Source organism: Pipistrellus kuhlii, unplaced genomic scaffold, assembly GCF_014108245.1.
Source record: "Pipistrellus kuhlii isolate mPipKuh1 unplaced genomic scaffold, mPipKuh1.p scaffold_m20_p_47, whole genome shotgun sequence".
Taxonomy (NCBI): domain Eukaryota; kingdom Metazoa; phylum Chordata; class Mammalia; order Chiroptera; family Vespertilionidae; genus Pipistrellus; species Pipistrellus kuhlii.
The window spans coordinates 1,014,211-1,032,721 of NW_023425548.1; the positions used below are offsets into that span (position 1 = coordinate 1,014,211).

Below are 18,511 nucleotides of genomic sequence, written 5' to 3' on the forward strand. Positions count from 1 at the left end.
GGGAAATGAGAACGAAGGGATAAAGCCAAGCAGAACTATGTAATTAATGTACTATACGTGCTGAATGGAGGTAAATACAGTTTATAAATGCCACAGGAATTCTAAGAGCGAGATGCATAGGGGAAGAAAAGCACGCGTCTCAGTACAAGGAGCTGTGAGCACCAAGTGGGATATGTACAAGGCGAGAAGAATGTAAGGAGGGATCACATGGGCATACGCTGGTACCTAATCTTACTTTAGCAGAAAACACCTAATAACATCCTGATGGTTTTTTAAATCTTAGAACAGAAGGGGAAGCTCTAGGCTGGACTCTGGCCCCGTAGTCTCGGCACTGCGGAGGCGCCTTTGGAACAGAAGAAACTGGCAATGGTTATAGCATCAGACAGCTCACCGGAAGGAAATTCTAAACATTTCTGCCTAGACCCTCAACATTTAATTGTGAAGAAATTCCTAAAGGAACAAAAGGGAACGTCTAAACAAATGTGGTTGGTCAGTGGGTTTCTGCTCAGTTCAGATCATCGGATATGAAATTTCAGCTTGTGCCAACACGTAGACCCTAACCCACCTCTACTTTTGTCTGCAGTCAGTTCCCTGAGCTGAGGTCAAACAATACACAGCTGCCTCAATTTCTCCTTTTGTTTTCCTAATTATCAGGTTTCTGCCAAACACTCATATTTATAGCTACCTACAGGAATCAGGCTCTTAACACTGGCAGTAAAGGATCCCAAATAGGAAAGATATTAAACTGTCTAAGGCCTTACACCTGAGTCGAGGAAATTTCATAAAAACATAATGGAAGACAAGCTAAAGCCTATCATTAAACATGTTAGGTCTATAATGTCACTTATTATATCATAAACATTAAAGAAACACTCTGCTAAGAGTGCTTCCTTACCCTTCCGCGCTGGAGGATCTTAGGGCGTTTTGGCCCCCTGTTGATAAAGATGGGTTGCTGGAGCTTGGCGTTGGGCCCAGACACCTGCATCTCTGGGTAAACGTTATCCAGATACCACTTGAATGATTTACAGCCCAACTTCCTCCTCAGTTCCAGGCGCTCGCTGACATTCCCATAGCTTCTTGTCCTCAGATCAGGTCTTAAGGAAAAATACTGCTCCTGAATTTAAAAAAGGAAATTGAGAAAAGGAATGGATCTTTTTGTTAAAATAAATATAATCAATTATATCTAAGGTTTAAAGAATTGAAAAAAATGGATGAGCAAAAATATTTTTCATGCCTGTGTTTTTTTGATGTTAACAGAAAATGTCAGAAAGTTTTTACACAATCAGTTCCATAATTATAAGACATTATTAACCTAACAACATACAGGCTGAGTGCAGATATGAGAATCCAGCTCTGTGCACCTGCCTCTGGAGTCCCCTAGTCCCTCACCCCCCAGCCGCCCAGGGCCAGCCTGAGGCTCAGGCAAGCCTCGGATGGCGGTTTCCCAGCCGCCCAGGGCCACCCAAGGCTCAGGTAACCAGCGCTGGGCTGCGGCTTGCACTGCCAGCAGTGGCAGCAGCAGAGGTGTGATGGGGCGTCACCTTTCCCTGATCGCCGGGTCACCTCCCGCCCCTGAGGGATCCAGGACTGTGGCAGGGTAGGCCTGGCTGACAGACCCTCCCTCCAGGGCATGAGTTTTCATGCACCGGGCCTCTAGTGAAAGGATAAAATAAAAGGCAATATGTTCACAATGGATTATTTTTCACAATAAAAAGGAACTGTTATATGGTATAATATGGATGAAACTGACATCATTCTAAATGAAAAAAGATGGTCACAAAAGGCCACATGCGAGAATGAGGCGGCCAATTACTGGTTGTCTAGTACGAGGGGTGATGGGGTGATAAGATATTCTTAAAAATTGTTTGTGAATTATACCTCAATAAAGCTATTGCAAAGAAAATAATATTGCAGGTTGCATCTAACAGAGAAGATGACCGGAAGGATACGGCATGAGCAGAGTCAAAGGAAAATTAAGATCAAACAGAAAAGAGTGATCCCTAGGCAAAGAGAAGCGAGAGAAAAGGAACCCTCGAGGAGATGGTCCCCCACAGGAATGTGCCAGAGCGAAAAGCAACCAAAGCCGGCCCAATCCTTCCTTCTTACCTTATATTCATCCAACCAAACGTGTGCCAGCCTCAAGGAGTTGTGTGTCATGGTGTCCTGGCCTTCGGGGGAACCATAGGGTCGTCTTTTCCGGAAAATGTGTCCGACTCTGGAGCAAGGGATGATGAAGAGCTTACCCCCACACATCCAGATCTGGTCAGAAGCAAAGCATGTGTCAATAGTTGCCTCACAGTGCTGTGGAGTCAGTGTATGGCTTATTGTGAAACTTATCTTTGTTACACAGCTTTTTGTAGGACTTTGCAAGATGCTTTATCTTAATAGATGTAACTATTCAAATAGAAGAAAGTCAAAGGCTGTATTTTTTATAATCATCTGTACAATTTTTTTTTAAAAAGTAAACTCTTAAACAATGTAATATTCTTTTACTATCACACACTGTTGTTTTACTAGATCAAGAAACTAGTAAATGCTGTTAAGCATTCAGGTGCTGTAATTTCAGTTTTACAGGTACTTTCTTATAAAATGTGTATATATGTATTTTTTAAAGAAAAACGTATAAAATATATAGAATAACTCTAGTTAAGATATAAAAAATCTTGTTTTGGTTTAAATTTTATTTTAGATTATGAGTTACTTTATACAGTTATTTTAATTTTTGTGGGACTCAATTACCTTATTTACAAAATAAGACTGAACTAATGTCTATTATTCCTTTCAACTTTAAAATTCAAAAGATTATGTAAGAAAAGCTGCCTTGTAAAAACACTGTGGCCAATACATTTGCAGAAATACAAACTGACATGCACAAGGCTCTGTGCTACTGTCTGAGTGTTGATTTGCGATCTGGACCAGGAGATGGGAGGTACAGGACTTCTGAGTTCTTTCCCTGCCCCTCTCTTCTTCCTCAGGTTGGAGGTACTTGTCTATGAAAGGGATTCAGTAAGCTATCCATGAGCTGATGAATAATGTCATATAAACTGGGCTACTTCTAAAAAGTGAAATGGGAGCTATTACTAATTTCTCTAGGGAAACACTGTGAACCAGATGGTCTTGGGCAATTGTGAAATCTGATCCCAACTATATACAGCAACTATATACAACTATATACAGGACTTAAATGCTCATTAAGTCCTCTGAATTGATACCCAATCATTCACTTTTGAATTCTTATAAATATAAGGCTTTTGCCCTAACCGGTTTGGCTCAGTGGATAGACCATCGGCCTGCGGAGTCAAGAGTCCCAGGTTGGATTCCAGTCAAGGGCATGTACATTGGTTGCGGGCACATCCCCAATGCGGGGTGTGCAGGAGTCAGCTGATCGATGTTTCTCTCTCATTGATGTTTCTAATTCTCTATCCCTCTCCCTTCCTCTCTGTAAAACCCAATAAAATATATTAAAAAACCATAGCCTTAAAACAAACAAACAAACAAACAAATAAAAGGCTTTTATATGCTTTTGACATTGTGAATGGCTACTACCCATATCTCAGATGATGGCAAAGAGGAATCATTAAGGGTAATTTCTTTTTTTTCTTTTTTTTAAGGGTAATTTTTTAATAAAGATAAAGAAAATTTACAGATAATACAGGATCATGGGTGAAAATTATATTTCATTACATACAAACAACAAAGCATGCAAAAAAATAAAATTACCCGAAATGATATTTCCAAGTTTTCTCCTCCCCAGATATCCATGCCACTGTCATATTGCCCGAGTTCACTGAAGTAGCTTCTATTCATGGCAAACAGTCCTCCAGCCATTGTAGGTGACCTAGAAAAGGAAAATAATTACTGTATCAATTCCATAAATTAGCTACTCTTTCAACTATTACAAAACATGGCTTATCTAAAATCAAGGGAGGAGCTGGACAACAGATCACTAGTGATCTACTAGACAACTGGTAAGTAAAGACTGTTTTCCTCAGTACCAAAAGGACTGTTTTTATTATAACCATTGTTGACAGAAATTATTTAATTCCTTTTGGCAATCTCAGAGCCACTGGGATAAACACTGGACTCCAGGGCCTGTCAAGGTGAGACCAGACAAACCCACCACTTTTTTTTTTGTTTTTTCAAGGCAAATTGGTTTTATTTTTGCAGAATCAAAGGGCAGTGCCTCTTTCTTTTCCCAGTTCAGACTCTATTCGAGATGTTCGCTGAAATCTAATCAAAGGCTTCTTCTCTTGCATACTGCATTGGTGTTTCGGGAAATTATGGCGGATCAACCACCGTACAAGTCAAAAAAATATGAAACCATGTTATTTCTCTTTAATTTAAGATCTGCTTTGGTAAATGGGTTAAATTACTAAGGGAGCCCACAAACCTCATGTCAATTGCACTTCCTCAGGGATTGGTAAAGAGAAGAAAAAAAAAAAGACTCCCCCTTCTCTGGAGGGAAATCTTGGGCCATGAGCCATTTATGCAAACACGATTGTAGAAAAGAACCCTAATTTGCACACAGACATTTATCCTTGTACCTTTTCCACATTAAATCGGTCTCAATGCTAAATGGACCCTTGCAGTTCATTGATTTCTTTCTCTGTTACCTTAAGGACAAAATTTCCTAGAAACAGGGCTACAAGAACTCTCAAAGTCAGATGGAGAATAGCAAATATCCTCCCAGGGGTTAGCAACAACGCATTTTTCTGGAGCCAGGAGGGTAGTCTCACTGGAAACTAAAGGAAACTGACAGATGTACCCAGCAGCCTAAAATTCTAAGAACATATTTGGCCTCTCTTTGCTCTGCCTCAAATGCCCTTCTTCAGCCTCTCCCTCATCTTTTTCAGCTGGAATAACTGCCCATTCTTAGAGCCCCAGCCACACTGATGCTGCCCCTCTAACCCTTGTTGGCTTTATTGGCCAGATAAGGCTAACGTCAGAGGAAAATTTTTTCCATGGGGATGGATGAGTAATCATCTGAAAATGGCGATGAGGATCAAGAGGAAGGTCAATAATGCTCTATACCCCACTGAACAGGACCCCCAGATTTCTTTCCCCCTTTCCCCCTTGGCCATGTGTACCCAAGGACCAAGGATGTATTTCCAGGACCTCCCACACAGCCAGGGACATCATAAGCTCTCAGGAAGCTGTTGAATGGGTGAATGACGGAGGCCATCTACCCTTAGACACAATAAAAGATGGTCACAGGCGTTCTCTAAATTAGGAGCCATTGAGCATGATGAGATCCAGAGGGATTCTGAAAGCAAGAAGCCCTACAAAGGGAAGTGTTGATTGACTCCATGGGAAAACCCACCACTTTTAACTGGACTCACACACGTGTTAGAGCAGTGGCTCTTAAGTAGTGATTCTGTCCCCCAAGCAAACATTTCTCTAACTTCCAGAGACCTTTCAGCTGTCATATCTGGGTAAGGCTGCTACTGGCACCTGATGGTGCCAAAGACTTTATCAGGCCCCAAAGGCCAATCCTGTCAAGCCTGAGAAACCTGTGTGAGTGAGAGGGAAGCAGACATCCTCTTTACTGAAACTGGGTGAGTGATCATGGATTCTAATGTCCCAGCTGCCAGCCACAAGTAAAGCAAAGTCTATGCAAGAAGAAAACATCTCCCCAGGTATGAATGTGTTTCTATAATTTCTCATACACAGTGTTTGGGGCTAAAATAAACAAGCAAACCAATAACCAAGCAAGCAAGAAGCTAAGAAAGAAAAACAAAAAACAAACTACAATAAAACGGATATGCAAGGGTGTCAAATAATAATCAGGCAGATATTTAAAAATAACTTCAATATGTTCAAGCACAAATGATGAGCGTTTAGCAGATTAGATATTATATAAAAAGAAACCAAAGTGTGCCTATCTGAAAAAAACACTGACAAAGACAGAAAGAAAACTTAAGCAGCCAATAAAAGAGATTAACTTCCAAGGAAACAAAAATAAGATTGGCCGGGACCGGTTTGGCTCAAAGGATAGAGCGTCGGCTTGGGGACTGAAGGGTCCCTGGTTCGATTCTGGTCAAGGGCATGTACCCTGGTTGCAGGCATATCCCCAGTAGGGGGTGTGCAAGAGGCAGCTGATCGATGACTCTCTCATCGATGTTTCTAACTCTCTATCTCTCTCCCTTCCTCTCTGTATAAAATCAATAAAATATATTTAAAAAAAAAATAAGATTGATTCTGATGTCTCACCAGAAGCAATGGAAGCCAGAAGGTTTTAGAATGAAACATTCAAAATCCTGAAAGAATGTATCTGCCAACCTAGAACTGGGTATCAAGCAAAATAATTCTTCAAAATAATGGTGAAACAAAGACCTTTTCTGAAAAAGGAGTTATCACCAGAAGGTCCAACCAAAAGAAATACTTAAATGTGTCAGTCAGAATGAAAAGACTCCTAAACAAAAATCTGCAGATGCAGAAAGAAGAGTAACATGAGAAATATGTGGGCAAACCTAAACCAATCATGTTTTATAGGGTAAAACATATTTACACACACGTATACATTTCAACAATGTGACCGGAGGAGGGATGACTGGAATATGAGCATTCTTAGCTCCTTGAGTAGTTTGGAGGAAGTACCAATTTACATTACACATTGGTAAGTCAGGAATGTATGGTGTAGTCTCTAGGATAGACACAAATAATCTACGCTAATAAGAGTAATATGCAAATTGGTCGGGATGCCTTCCCGGTGGGGCGACAAGGCTGGCAGGGGGGTTGGTGAGGGACAACCAAATGACTGATCAGCAGGCTGCAAGGGGGGACCAGGCTGGCAGTGGGAGGCAGTTGGGGGTGACCACACCAGTGGGGGGGGATGGTAGTGAGGGGCATCCAGGCCAGCAGGGGAGAGCAGTTAGGGATGACCAGGCCAGCAGAGGGGGGCAGTTAGGGATGACCAGGCCAGCAGAGGGAGGACAATTGGAAGAGACCAGGGATAAGTTTGTGCTTTTACTGGGGATCAAGCCTGCAAACTGGGCATGTGCCCAAATTGGGAATCGAACCTGAGACCTCCTGGTTCGTGGGTCAACATCAACTGCTGAGCCACACCAACTGGGCAGCACTCATAATGTAATGGACAAAGTAAACCAACACTTTTGCTTCTTGCAAAGAAGAAGGAATTATCTCTAAAAGGTTTTTCTCTCCTGAAGAACTGGAGGCGATACCCAGGAGAAAGCTCACTTTATCGGCGCAGCAGCTCCTTCTGGCCCTCCGAGCTCGGAACGGGGAACCAGGTCCCATTTGAAGTGCAGGCCCCAGTTGAAGCCTCCACGCACCACAGGGGACGAGCTGTAGGCCAGCGTGTCCGCACTGATGATGTCGATCACCGGGCACACGACCGTCCGCCGGTCCTCCCGGATGGCGGCCAGCAGGGGCTGCAGCCACATGACGTTCACCTCGCAGTGGCTGTCCAGGAACACCAGGACCTCCCCTAGGAGCAAACGGCAGCTTTACACACTCATCTCCCGCCACCACTCCTCCGGGGCCCCGCTGTCCCTCTGCTGGGTTTAGCTGGGACTTCATGTTTGGACTCTTCTCCCCTCCTTTTCTGTTTAAACCTACTCGAACCGAAGCAAATCAATAAAAAAGGAGAACTCTCCGCGTCGCCTGCAGTCACATGCAGACTGAATTCAAGGCTTATGGTTTCTCTCCTATTTAATTCTACTCAAAGACTTACTGCAAGCAACAGATAAAAATTATAGAGTATTTGTGGAAATGGCAAAATTATGCCATTCGAAACACTATTGTTACAACATATTACAGAGTTTTATTTCTCAGAGTCCAATGATCATTTAGCTTTTTTCATTATGATCTGTCAGATATCAGCCAGTTTTGGGGCAGTCTCAGGTTCAATGTGACTATGTGTAATCTTACTGTATTTTGTTAAATTGAAAAAAGGTAACATTTATAGAATTTTAAAAAAACTATCAATACATTTCTTAAAGGAACACTGATTTAATTGACTTCCCCTTGCACTGATGATGGACGGGGGAAATTCTGCCTTTCTGTATTTAATGACACCTGGCCGGTTGTATTTATGCTCTCTGGTCCTCACCAGGTTGTTCAGACACAGAGTTATGTTACTAACTCACTGTCATCATAGAGGAGATGGTATTTGCCTGTGGTATTTCTGCTATAAATAACTGAGATGGGATGATACTGGTGCTTTAGAAGTCAGCGGTCACCACCCGGTGGTCTGTGGACCACTGGTGGTCCATGAGGTCTGAAAGGCTGGCGGCCGCTGCTTTAAGTGGTTCGTGTGAAATCTACAGCGAAACATTTCATAGGTAAATCTTTAGAATAAAAATGGTATCTGACGAGTCCAGTTATCACTTAACTTCTAGGAATGACCAGGAAGTTATTGAAGATCTTATCAAAGAAACCCTTATTTCCACTCACATTTATCAAGAGGAGTTAAAAATGTCTAAATTTTTAAAAGAGTTATGAATATGATTTCTGTGTCCCTCAATCATAATAGTACACTCCAGGCAAATTTCCTAGCTGAAAGCCATCCCTGTTTCTGGCTTGGGTTAAACTAATGGTTTGTTTGGGCTGGGAGGGGAGCAGTTATATTTTATGCCATGTAAATATATCATCCGACTAAATGGCAGCAGTACCTAAATTACCTTCATGATTTTGGGGGGCCACACCCATGCAGACATGCAGTATTATGTACCTAATATCTCTAAGTAAATTCATTTAACTTGAATTTATTTTAAAAGGACATTTTTTTTTTTTACCAAGACCAGAAATGACAATCAGGATCACCAATCTTACACAAAGGTAACAATAAGAAGAAATACAATGGTACCAATATAATGTAACTGAAGACTAACCAGGTATATGTTCAGCAGAAGATTATGAATTTGATACCTGTTACTTCTTTTTAAAAGGGTCAAGATAGGTGTAAACTGGAAAGTTTTTAAAAATATAGTGGTAATAATGGAGACTTTCTCCTTGATAGACTTAGGAAAATTACCAGTAAGAGGAAATTTTTAAAGAAAATGTCTTTATAATTATGTAAGTCAACTTTTAAAATATGTTTTTATTGATTTTAGAGAGAGAGAATGGAGAGGGATAGACAGAAATACTGATGAGATAAACTGGCCACCTCCTGCACTCCCCCTACTGGAGATCAAGCCCACAACCTGGGCAAGTCCCCTGACTGAGAATTGAACTGGGGACCTCTTGGTTTATGGATCAATGCTCAACCACTGAGCAACACTGGCCAGGCTGTAAGTCAACTTTTCATCAAACAGTTTACGCACATATATATTCTGTTTTTTAAAAATTATATAACTTACGCTGCATTTTGGTTTGGCCTCTTCTGCTTATATACTAGTAAGTGAAGAAGATGCAAATATATTTGAGGGGCAGTAATTAACAATAGGGGCCTTTAAGAAAATAGGCCTGAGGACTCTGGAGTTCGCCTCCTTGTAGTCTGTGCTTTGGGACACAGGGTTGGAGTTCATCTCTCCCACTGGCAGTGCCCACGTAAGAACCACTTCTCAGGCCTCCACAGAGCAAGCAAAGGCACCAAGGACAGCCCTCACTGCTCAGCACCACCCACCACACCCAATGCGAAGTCATACCTGTTGCATGAGCTGCTCCTATCATTCTTCCCCGAATTAATCCCTCACGTTTTGTATTTCTTATTAACTTAATCTTCCCAGTGAGGTGTTTTTGGACAAATTCATCTAATTCTCCTTTCAAATCATCTGAAAATAAAAAGTCCCATAATTATTCAAACCACATGAGACACATATAGAAACATTTCATAGCTACTCTAAGGTTGTATCTGGTACTTCCAACAACAAATTGTCAAGTAAATATAGAATCTTCTGTTCTATTTTAAAAGATTGTGATTTATCTGATAAAGTGAAAAAAGGGAAAGAAATGAAGGGTAGGGAGGGAGGATCCAAGATGGCTGCACAGGTAAACACCTAACCGCGGGCACACACAACAATTTCAATAAAATACAACTAAAATACAAAATGGACATAACCCAGAACTACAGGAAAGTCCACTGACTGGACATTCTACAACGAGAAGGAAAGAGAAAACCAGAAGGAAGCGCGGAGGAGCTGTAACAGCCTGAGGTACAGAGACACGCTGCGCGCAGAGAGGACAGAGCCGGAGAGAAGGGGGCAGCTGAGGGCCTGGCTGGCGTTCCTTAGCAGGAAGGAGATAAAAGCTCCGGATTGGGCCGAACCCCAGACCCGACAGCGCTGAACCCCAGTTCTAGGCCAGACCCTGGGGACACAGGCTCATACAGAGGTAGCCTGGGCTGTAAGGCAGAATATCACGAGCGCGGCGAAAGGCAGAGCCCCCGGAGACGCGCACATTGCGCGCAGAGGACGGACTGTTGACTGTGGCACTGGATTGCCCTAGTGCACACATGACAAACACAAGGCCCTCGGGCCAAATCCGGCCCGCCAGGCCTTGCAATGTGGCCCGCACTGCGCTGTCATCACTGCACTCCGCTGCGTTCCATCACAATGACGCGCGGTGACATAGGAGGCTTGTGATCTCGCCGGCCGTCTCGCCATACTTGCTGTCTATTACGCATGCGCATAGATAACAAGTCACGCGAGATTCAGGAGGCGTGACCTATAGTCCGGCATCCGATGTGGTTGTGCCGGTGGCAGAGTAGAGGAGAGAGTGAGTGTGCGGGCATAAAAAATACACAGCAGAAGCTGCCAGTTCCTGGCATAAAGTGCAGGCATAAAAATCGCAACAGAATCTGCTAACTGTACCCAGCCAGGCATTTATTGACTGACTTTTTTTTTCTCCACTCCATCTGCCAAATCAAGCTATCCCTGTGCAGTTTTCAACTTTTTCCTTCTAACGCAGATTTCCAATAAACTACATCTTTTACTGCCAATATTGATCCCAAAATGTCCAGGAAAAGAAAAGTTGACGGTGAAGGCAGACAATTTAATGACAAATGGGAAAATGAATACATGTTTGTGCTTAGAGAGGGCAAACCAGTGTGTATATTGTGTTATGAGACAGTGTGGGTGATGAAAGAGTACAATATACGTCGTCATTTTGACACCAAACATAATGTTAAGTATGGCAAATATACTTTGGAAGAAAAGCATAAAATTGTTAAAGAACTAAAAGGCAAACTACAATCACAGCAGCAAATGTTTACAAAGGCTACAGCGAAAAATGATGCTGCAGTGAAAGCAAGCTTTATAGTGGCTGAAGAAATTGCCCGGACTTCAAGGTGTTTTTCAGAGGGTGCCTTTTTGAAGCAATGCATGCTAAAAGTGTGTGAGCAAGTATGCCCAGACCAGATACAGTTTTCAAAATGTCAGTTTGTCAAGAAACATCATTGCAGATAGAGTTCAAGAACTCTCAGGAAATCTATCATCACAGCTGGCCGAACAGGCATGCAGTTATCTCGCTTTTTCACTTGCTATCGATGAAAGCACAGACAATACTGATACAGCGCAGCTGTCCATCTTTATATGTGCTACGAAGACCGACCTCTCTGTCACTGAGGAACTTTTGGATGTAGCTGCCATGCATGGGACGACGACTGGTAGAGATATATTTGAGGCTGTGGAGAAATCTATAAATAATTTTAAATTACCCTGGGAAAACTTGGTGGGGCTAACTACCGATGGCGCACCTTCAATGTGCGGAGAAAAGAAAGGCTTGGTTGGACTAATGAAGGAAAGAATGCAAAAAAGTCACTGCCACACACCCTTGATTACTTATCATTGCATTATCCACCAAGAGGCTATGTGTGGAAAAGTTCTGGACATGAATGACATAATGACCACAGTCATTAAAACTATTAACTTTATACAGGCACGTGGCCTGAATCATCGCCAGTTCCAGCAGTTTTTACAGGAGGTGGGTACAGAGCATGGAGACGTGCCATACCACACAGAAGTAAGATGGCTGAGCAAGAGCGCAGTCCTCAAAAGATTTTTTGAGCTCAGAGAACAAATTGCTCTTTTCATGGAAAGTAAAGGAAAGCCCTTGCCTGAACTGTCGGATCCCGCCTGGCTATGCGATTTTGCTATGATGTGTGACATATGCGAGCATCTCGCCCAACTGAATCTGAAGCTGCAGGGACGCAAACAAGTCATCACGAAGATGTCTGACATGATCACAGCATTCCAGCGTAAACTTCAACTATGGAAGTCCCAACTGGAACAGGACAATCTTGCCCACTTTCCCGTTTGTTTGAGTATCTCAACCACTATTTCTGGTACTTTTCCTTGCAGTCGGCTGGCTACCAAAGTTAGCCGTTTACTAAGTGAATTTGAGCGGCGCTTCTCTGACTTTAGAACACAGCACTCAGGCTTTGACATCTTTGCCAATCCTTTTACAGTTGATGTCAACAATGTGCCCCATCACCTTCAGATGGAGATAATCGAGCTTCAGTCTGACAGTGGCCTGAAATCAAGGTTTCAGGATGTTGAAATTGAGGACTTCTACCCTCTTCTGCCCCCTGACTCAATGCCAGAGCTCCGACTTCATGCTGCCCGTATTCTATCCATGTTCGGGAGCACCTATCTTTGTGAACAGATGTTTTCAATAATGAATCTGAACAAAAACAAGCACAGATCACGCATTACCGATGACAACCTCCATGCTGTTTTGCGGGTTGCTACAGCCCAAGAAATAAAACCGAACATTGACTCATTGATCCGGGGAAAACGGTGTCAGACATCTAGCCAGAAAACAAAACGATGAGCATTTTAGGTACATTCCAATATTACTGTTTTGCTTGATACCAATATTACTGTTTTGCTTGATAGCATGTGAATTGGTTAACAGCACTGTTAAGGAAAAGATTGTTCCACTCATTTTAAATTCACATTTCTGGTTAACATTGTCAGTTTATGACTGTTCAGTAAACCATTCGGCCCGCGATTTAGGCTGGATTTTAGATTTTGGCCCCTTCTCTGATTGAGTTCGACACCCCTACCCTAGTGGGAAGGAGACAAAAGCTCCGGACTGTGCTGAGCCCTAGTTCCGACTGCACTGAACCCCAGTTTTAGGCCAGACCCCGGGGACCCAGGCTCATCCAGAGGGAGCTGGGCTGTAAGGCAGAAACCCAGGGGAGCGGCGAAAGGAGGTCCCGGAGGCGCGCACATTACGTGCAGAGAACGGGCGGTTGGCTGTGCCGCAGGATTGCCCTGGCGGGAGGGAGACAGAGGCTACAGACTGCTCTGAACCCCACTTGCAACCCCACTTACAACTGAACTGAACCCCAGTTCCAGGCTCATTGGGGGAGAGCCTAGACTGTTTGGTAGCAGACAAAACTCGAGGGCACCTTTCTCTCAGAGGTGCTTGCAGCGAGTACCAAAGGACCCTGAGGAACACTGAGACTCAGGAGCCTTATAAGGCATGGCTGACGGAAGCCAAGGCTGTAGGCTCCACCCCGAAACTCTGCCCTATCCAAGCTGAACACAGAGACTTTAAGGCTACCAACTCAGGGAAGCTGCGAAAATGCTGAGACAAGGAAACAGATCATAAACGAAAGAAATGGAAGACAAAAAGCGACTGGATATAGAGTTCAAAACCACTCTTATACGGTTTTTCAAGAATTTCCTAGAAAGGGCCGATAAGACCTATAAGGATATGAAAAGGGATCAACTAGAATAAGGGATCAACAAGAAATAATAAGGGATCAACAAGAAATAAAGAATACATTGTCTGAAATAAAAAATATTATACAGAGTCCTAAAAACAGAATGGGAGATCGCAAGAATCAAGTCAAAGATTTGGAACATAAAGAGCCAGAAGACACTCCTCCGCAGAAGCAAGAAGACAAGAGAATCCAGAAAGTTGAAGATAATGTAAGAAACCTCTGGGACAACTTCAAGCGAACCAACATCAGAATTATGGGGGTCCCAGAAGATGAGAGAGAGCAAGATATCGAAAACATACTGAAAGAAATAGTGACAGAAAACTTCCCCCACCTGGTGAAAGAATTAGACTTACAAGTCCAGGAAGTGCACAGAACTCCAAACAAAAGGAATCCAAAGAGGACCACACCAAGACAAATCATAATTAAAATTCCAAGAGCAAAAGACAAAGAGAGAATATTAAAAGCAGCAAGAGCAAAGCAGGGAGTTACCTATAAAGGAGCACCCATACAATTGTCAGCTGATTTCTCAACAGAAACCATGGAGGCCAGACAGGAATGGCAAGAAATATTCAAGGTGATGAATAGCAAGAACCTACAACCAAAAATAATCTATCCAGCAAAGCTATCACTCAGAATCGAAGGCCAGATAAAGAGCTTCACTAATAAAAAAAAAAAAAAGCTAAAGGAGTTCATCACTGCCAAACCAGAATTATATGAATTGCTGAAGGGGGTTCTTTTGGAATAGAAAGTAAATAAAGATAAAAACTATGAACAACAAATACGTAACTATCAACAAGTGAATCTAAAAACCAAGGGAATTAAAAAAAAAAAATCTGATGAACAATATTAACTGGTGAATATAATGGAATCAGAGGTATGGAAGGGGAGTGAACTGATGATTCTCGGAGAAAAGGGGAGAGTGGGGTGTGGGAAGAGACTGAACATAAACTGTGCACGTATGGATGAGGACAATGAGAGGTGGGGAATGGGCAGAGGGTGGGGTGGGAACCTGGTGGAGGGGAGCAATGGGGGGGAGGAGGAGGAGCATTTGTAATATGAAAAATAAAGATTAAAAAAAAAAAGAAAGAAATGAAGGGTAGGAGTTGGAATACCAGCCAAGAGAAATACTTACCTTAATTATACACTTATTTATATTTTGCAGCAAAATGGTACAATGCTTTGCATAAAAATGTTTGAAAATGAATATTGAGTCAATATTCCACTGATAAATCAGATTTAAAATGAAGAAAATGGGATGTAAATATCTTTTGTTTGAAAGCAATTTATCATGTCTTACTCCATTTCAGAACAATTGAGAAACAATTTCTACGGTCCCTACCAAAAACTAGATAATAGCAGCAGTAAATGTGCCTTTATTAGTTTAGGGCCTTCCTAGGGTGAATAACTTGTGGTACTTAGATCGCTTTTTGTTTGTTGATGGTCTCCTTGGCTGTGCCAAAAATGTAAATTGATGTAGTCCTGTTTAGTTTTTCTTCTTCTCTTGCTCGAGGAGACTTGCCCATTACTAAGAGCAACATCAGAATTTACTGCCAATGTTTTCTTCTAGGAGTTTTGATTTCAGGTCTTACATTTATGTCTTTAATTCATTCTGAGTTTTATTCTTATACTAGAGGCCCAGTGCATGAAATTCATGCACAGAGGAGGGGGGGGGGTTGTCCCTCAGCCCAGCCTGCAGCCTCTCCAATCTGAGACCCCAAAAGGGACCTTCATTTTTTCCTCCAGGAGTGTGGTGGAAAAACCTTAGATCACCTTCTTGGATTTTTATAACCCAGATTACCAAAACACTGCAAGCTCTCCTACAGGGAGCTTAGCCAATGAGCTGTCAGAGAAGGTATTTACTCTCAAACTGGTTTGGCTCAGTGGATAGACCGTCGGCCTGCAGACTTAAGGTCCCAGGTTTGATTCTTGTTAAGGGCATGTACCTTGGTTGTGGGCACATCCCTAGTGGGGAGTGTGCAGGAGGCAGCTAATCTATGTTTCTCTCTCATTGATATTTCCAACTGCCTATCCCTCTCCCCTCTTCTCTGTAAAAAAAAAAAAAAAAAAAAATCAGTAAAATACATTTTTAAAAAGGTGTATCCTCTGCAGGTCATGAAGGCCCTGGGTTGTTCACTGGGCTAGGGGTGTGTCCCTGCCACTGCATGGTGGCTGCACATCCCAGAGGCCAGCAGCCATTCCCCTGTGGAGGGTGCTGGGCTGGGGGCGTGGACACGAACCTCCACTTGGTACCAGAGCTCGGAAAGCCACTGGGGGCGGGGTAGGACAGGAACATCCCTGTCTCCAGCCCTACCATGGGCCCCAGGCTGGGGGCATGCAGGGACCCTGGGCAGCACGCAGCAGTGGCTGCCAGGGTCTCAGCACACCAGAGGCCAGCAGCCAGCCCCCCATCGTGGGCACCTGGCTGGCGGCGTAGACCAAAACCGCTGCTTCATGCGTAAGCCTTTGCAAGGAGGGACAGGAACATAGCGACTCGGGGATGTTCCCACCCCAGGCTGCTTGGTGCCTGCACCCATTGGCTCTGAGTGGCCAGGGGGCGTTCTAGGAGCCCTGCCACTCAGGACCTAAGCGTGGGCCTACAGGACAGGAGCAGCCTGGGTATGGAGGACGTTTCCGTGACCCAGGCTGCTCAGCACCTGCATATGCAAATTAAACACCATCTTTGTTTGGGTTAATTTGCATATTCACTGATTGGCTTTATGTGTCTGTTTTTATGCCAGTACCATACTGTTTTGATTATTATAGCCTTGTAATATAGTTTGATATCCAGAAGCATGATTCCTCCATTGCTGTGGCTATGAAGGGTCTTTAGTAGGTATTTATTTGTGGTTGGCTCCATTGCAATTGCATGCATACGATTCTCCCATCCACCACGCATTGAAGGGTAGGCCTTGATGATGTTGTCAATACCACAAGGAACAACAGCCTAGATCCTACATTACCAGTGACAACTTTCCTTACCGAAGTCACTGCTGTCATCCACCAAGATGATTTCATGGAGAAGCCGGGCTGGGGTGCGGTCCAGGACACTGTGCACAGTACGCAGCAAGGCAGACAAGGCTTCATTGTAGAAACAAATAACAACACTAGCGACTGGCAGATCTGTAGGGTATGCCTTGTCTTTACAGCTGCAAAGATGAATGAGAAAAATTCCAACAATTCAAAAGGCTCAAATGTTTTACATTATTATTCACTAAACCTTAACTATGACCTTATACTGCATCTTCCTTGCACTATAACCATTTTTTAAAAAGCATTTAAGGAAACAATGTGGTTTCTTACATTTGTTAATAACTTCTTCCTCTGATGGTGCTACTCTGCTTATTTTAAACATTTTAAAAACTTTATTTTTTCTTTTTTGGTACATAGATTATATAAAATCACTGCCAAGTATTTTTAAAATATATTTTTATTTATTTCAGAGACGAAGAGAGAGGGAGAGGGACAGATAGATGGAAACATCAACGATGAGAGAGAATCATTGATCTGCCTCCTGCAGGCTCCACAATGGGAACTGAGCCTACAATCTGGGCATGTGCCCTGACCCGAAATCAAACCATAACTTCCTGACACTCAACCACTGAGCTACAATGGCCGGGCTCATTGAAAGTTTTTAATGCATTTGTAAGTTGATATTCAGCTTCTCCTCAGTGAGGTCTCAAAAAGGAAAAATAAATATAAAACTTTATCTGAAAATTTTATTTTTTACTCACTAATAAAAAAACGTTTGAGCAAGCTATGATATATATCAAGATAATGGAAGAGCTTCCATGTAAGTACCTAATAGGTGGCTTTATACAACAACAAGACCACCAACTTACAGATCGAATCCAGAAATCCACTCTCTTTTGCACGGCACAGAGTGCCCTTCCATTGGCTGGGCCCAGCCTGCTCCAGCCTCTTGCCACTCTTTTTTAAAAAATATATTTTATTGATTTTTTACAGAGAGGAAGGGAGATAGATAGAGAGCTAGAAACGTCGATGAGAGAGAAACATCAACCAGCTGCCTCTTGCACATCCTCTACTGGGGATGTGTCCACAACCAACGTACATGCCCCTGACGGGAATCGAACCTGGGACCTTTCAGTCCACAGACCGACGCTCTACCACTGAGCCAAACCGGTTTTGGCCTCTTCACTCTTCCACTACGGCTGAACCAAACCATTTGGGTCCCTGTGACAAACTATATACCTTTATGCCTCAGTCTGTCCCCCTACTCCCTTGCATCACTGCTCAGTCATCACTGAGAAACCTTCCCTGACCACTCCAGTTTGGGGGCCCCATTTCACTAGTTTCCATCACAGCCATCATTCTTTGCTACTACAATTATTTGTTTCTTTTTTTTTTTTCTTTTCTTTTTTTAAATTATTTCTTTCTTTATCTTCCCTGCTAGACTTGAAGGCCTGTGAACCCAAAAATGTCTGTTTATTTTTGAGGCCTAATACAGTGTCTAGCAAACAGTAGGTGCTCAAATAATCTGTATGTGGAATGACTGACCAACTATCTATAATAATAAGCATGTAATATGCTAATATGTACTTAGAACAGACAGCCGAACAACCTTCGGGACATCACTCCGAACCTCTTTCCGGATGAAGCCAGTGGCGGGGGCTGAGGCAAAGACAGTTAGGGATGATGAGGTAGACAGGCAAGCAGCTAGAAGCCAGTGGTCCCAGACTGCGAGAGGGTGCAGGCTGGGCTGACCCCTTCCGCCCTGTGCACGGATTTTGTGCATTGGGCCTCTGGTAAGAATGAAAGCCTTTGACAAAACTAAAATACTGAAAACAGAAAAGTTAGCCAATAAGTCAAATTCTTCACTGATGTATTGGATTCATGGCAAAAAGGAATACATTAACATTT

The 18,511-nt window shown here is 42.9% G+C and overlaps 1 protein-coding gene across 12 annotated transcripts in view; it reads right to left on the reverse strand.

Moving 5' to 3' along the window:
- GALNT11 (polypeptide N-acetylgalactosaminyltransferase 11) overlaps window positions 1–18,511 on the reverse strand; it is a 48,804-nt gene that overhangs the window by 2,933 nt on the left and 27,360 nt on the right. For 11 of the 12 annotated variants that reach the window (XM_045572396.1, XM_045572400.1, XM_045572394.1 and 8 more), the window contains 6 exons: window positions 16,613–16,779; window positions 9,609–9,734; window positions 7,198–7,447; window positions 3,721–3,838; window positions 2,107–2,259; window positions 896–1,114 (listed from right to left, as the gene is read on the reverse strand). In XM_045572396.1, coding sequence (XP_045428352.1) covers window positions 896–1,114; window positions 2,107–2,259; window positions 3,721–3,838; window positions 7,198–7,447; window positions 9,609–9,734; window positions 16,613–16,779 — 1,033 coding nt within the window. The remainder of the gene's footprint in view (window positions 1–895; window positions 1,115–2,106; window positions 2,260–3,720; window positions 3,839–7,197; window positions 7,448–9,608; window positions 9,735–16,612; window positions 16,780–18,511) is intronic. The other variant, XM_045572398.1, reaches the window with a different exon arrangement.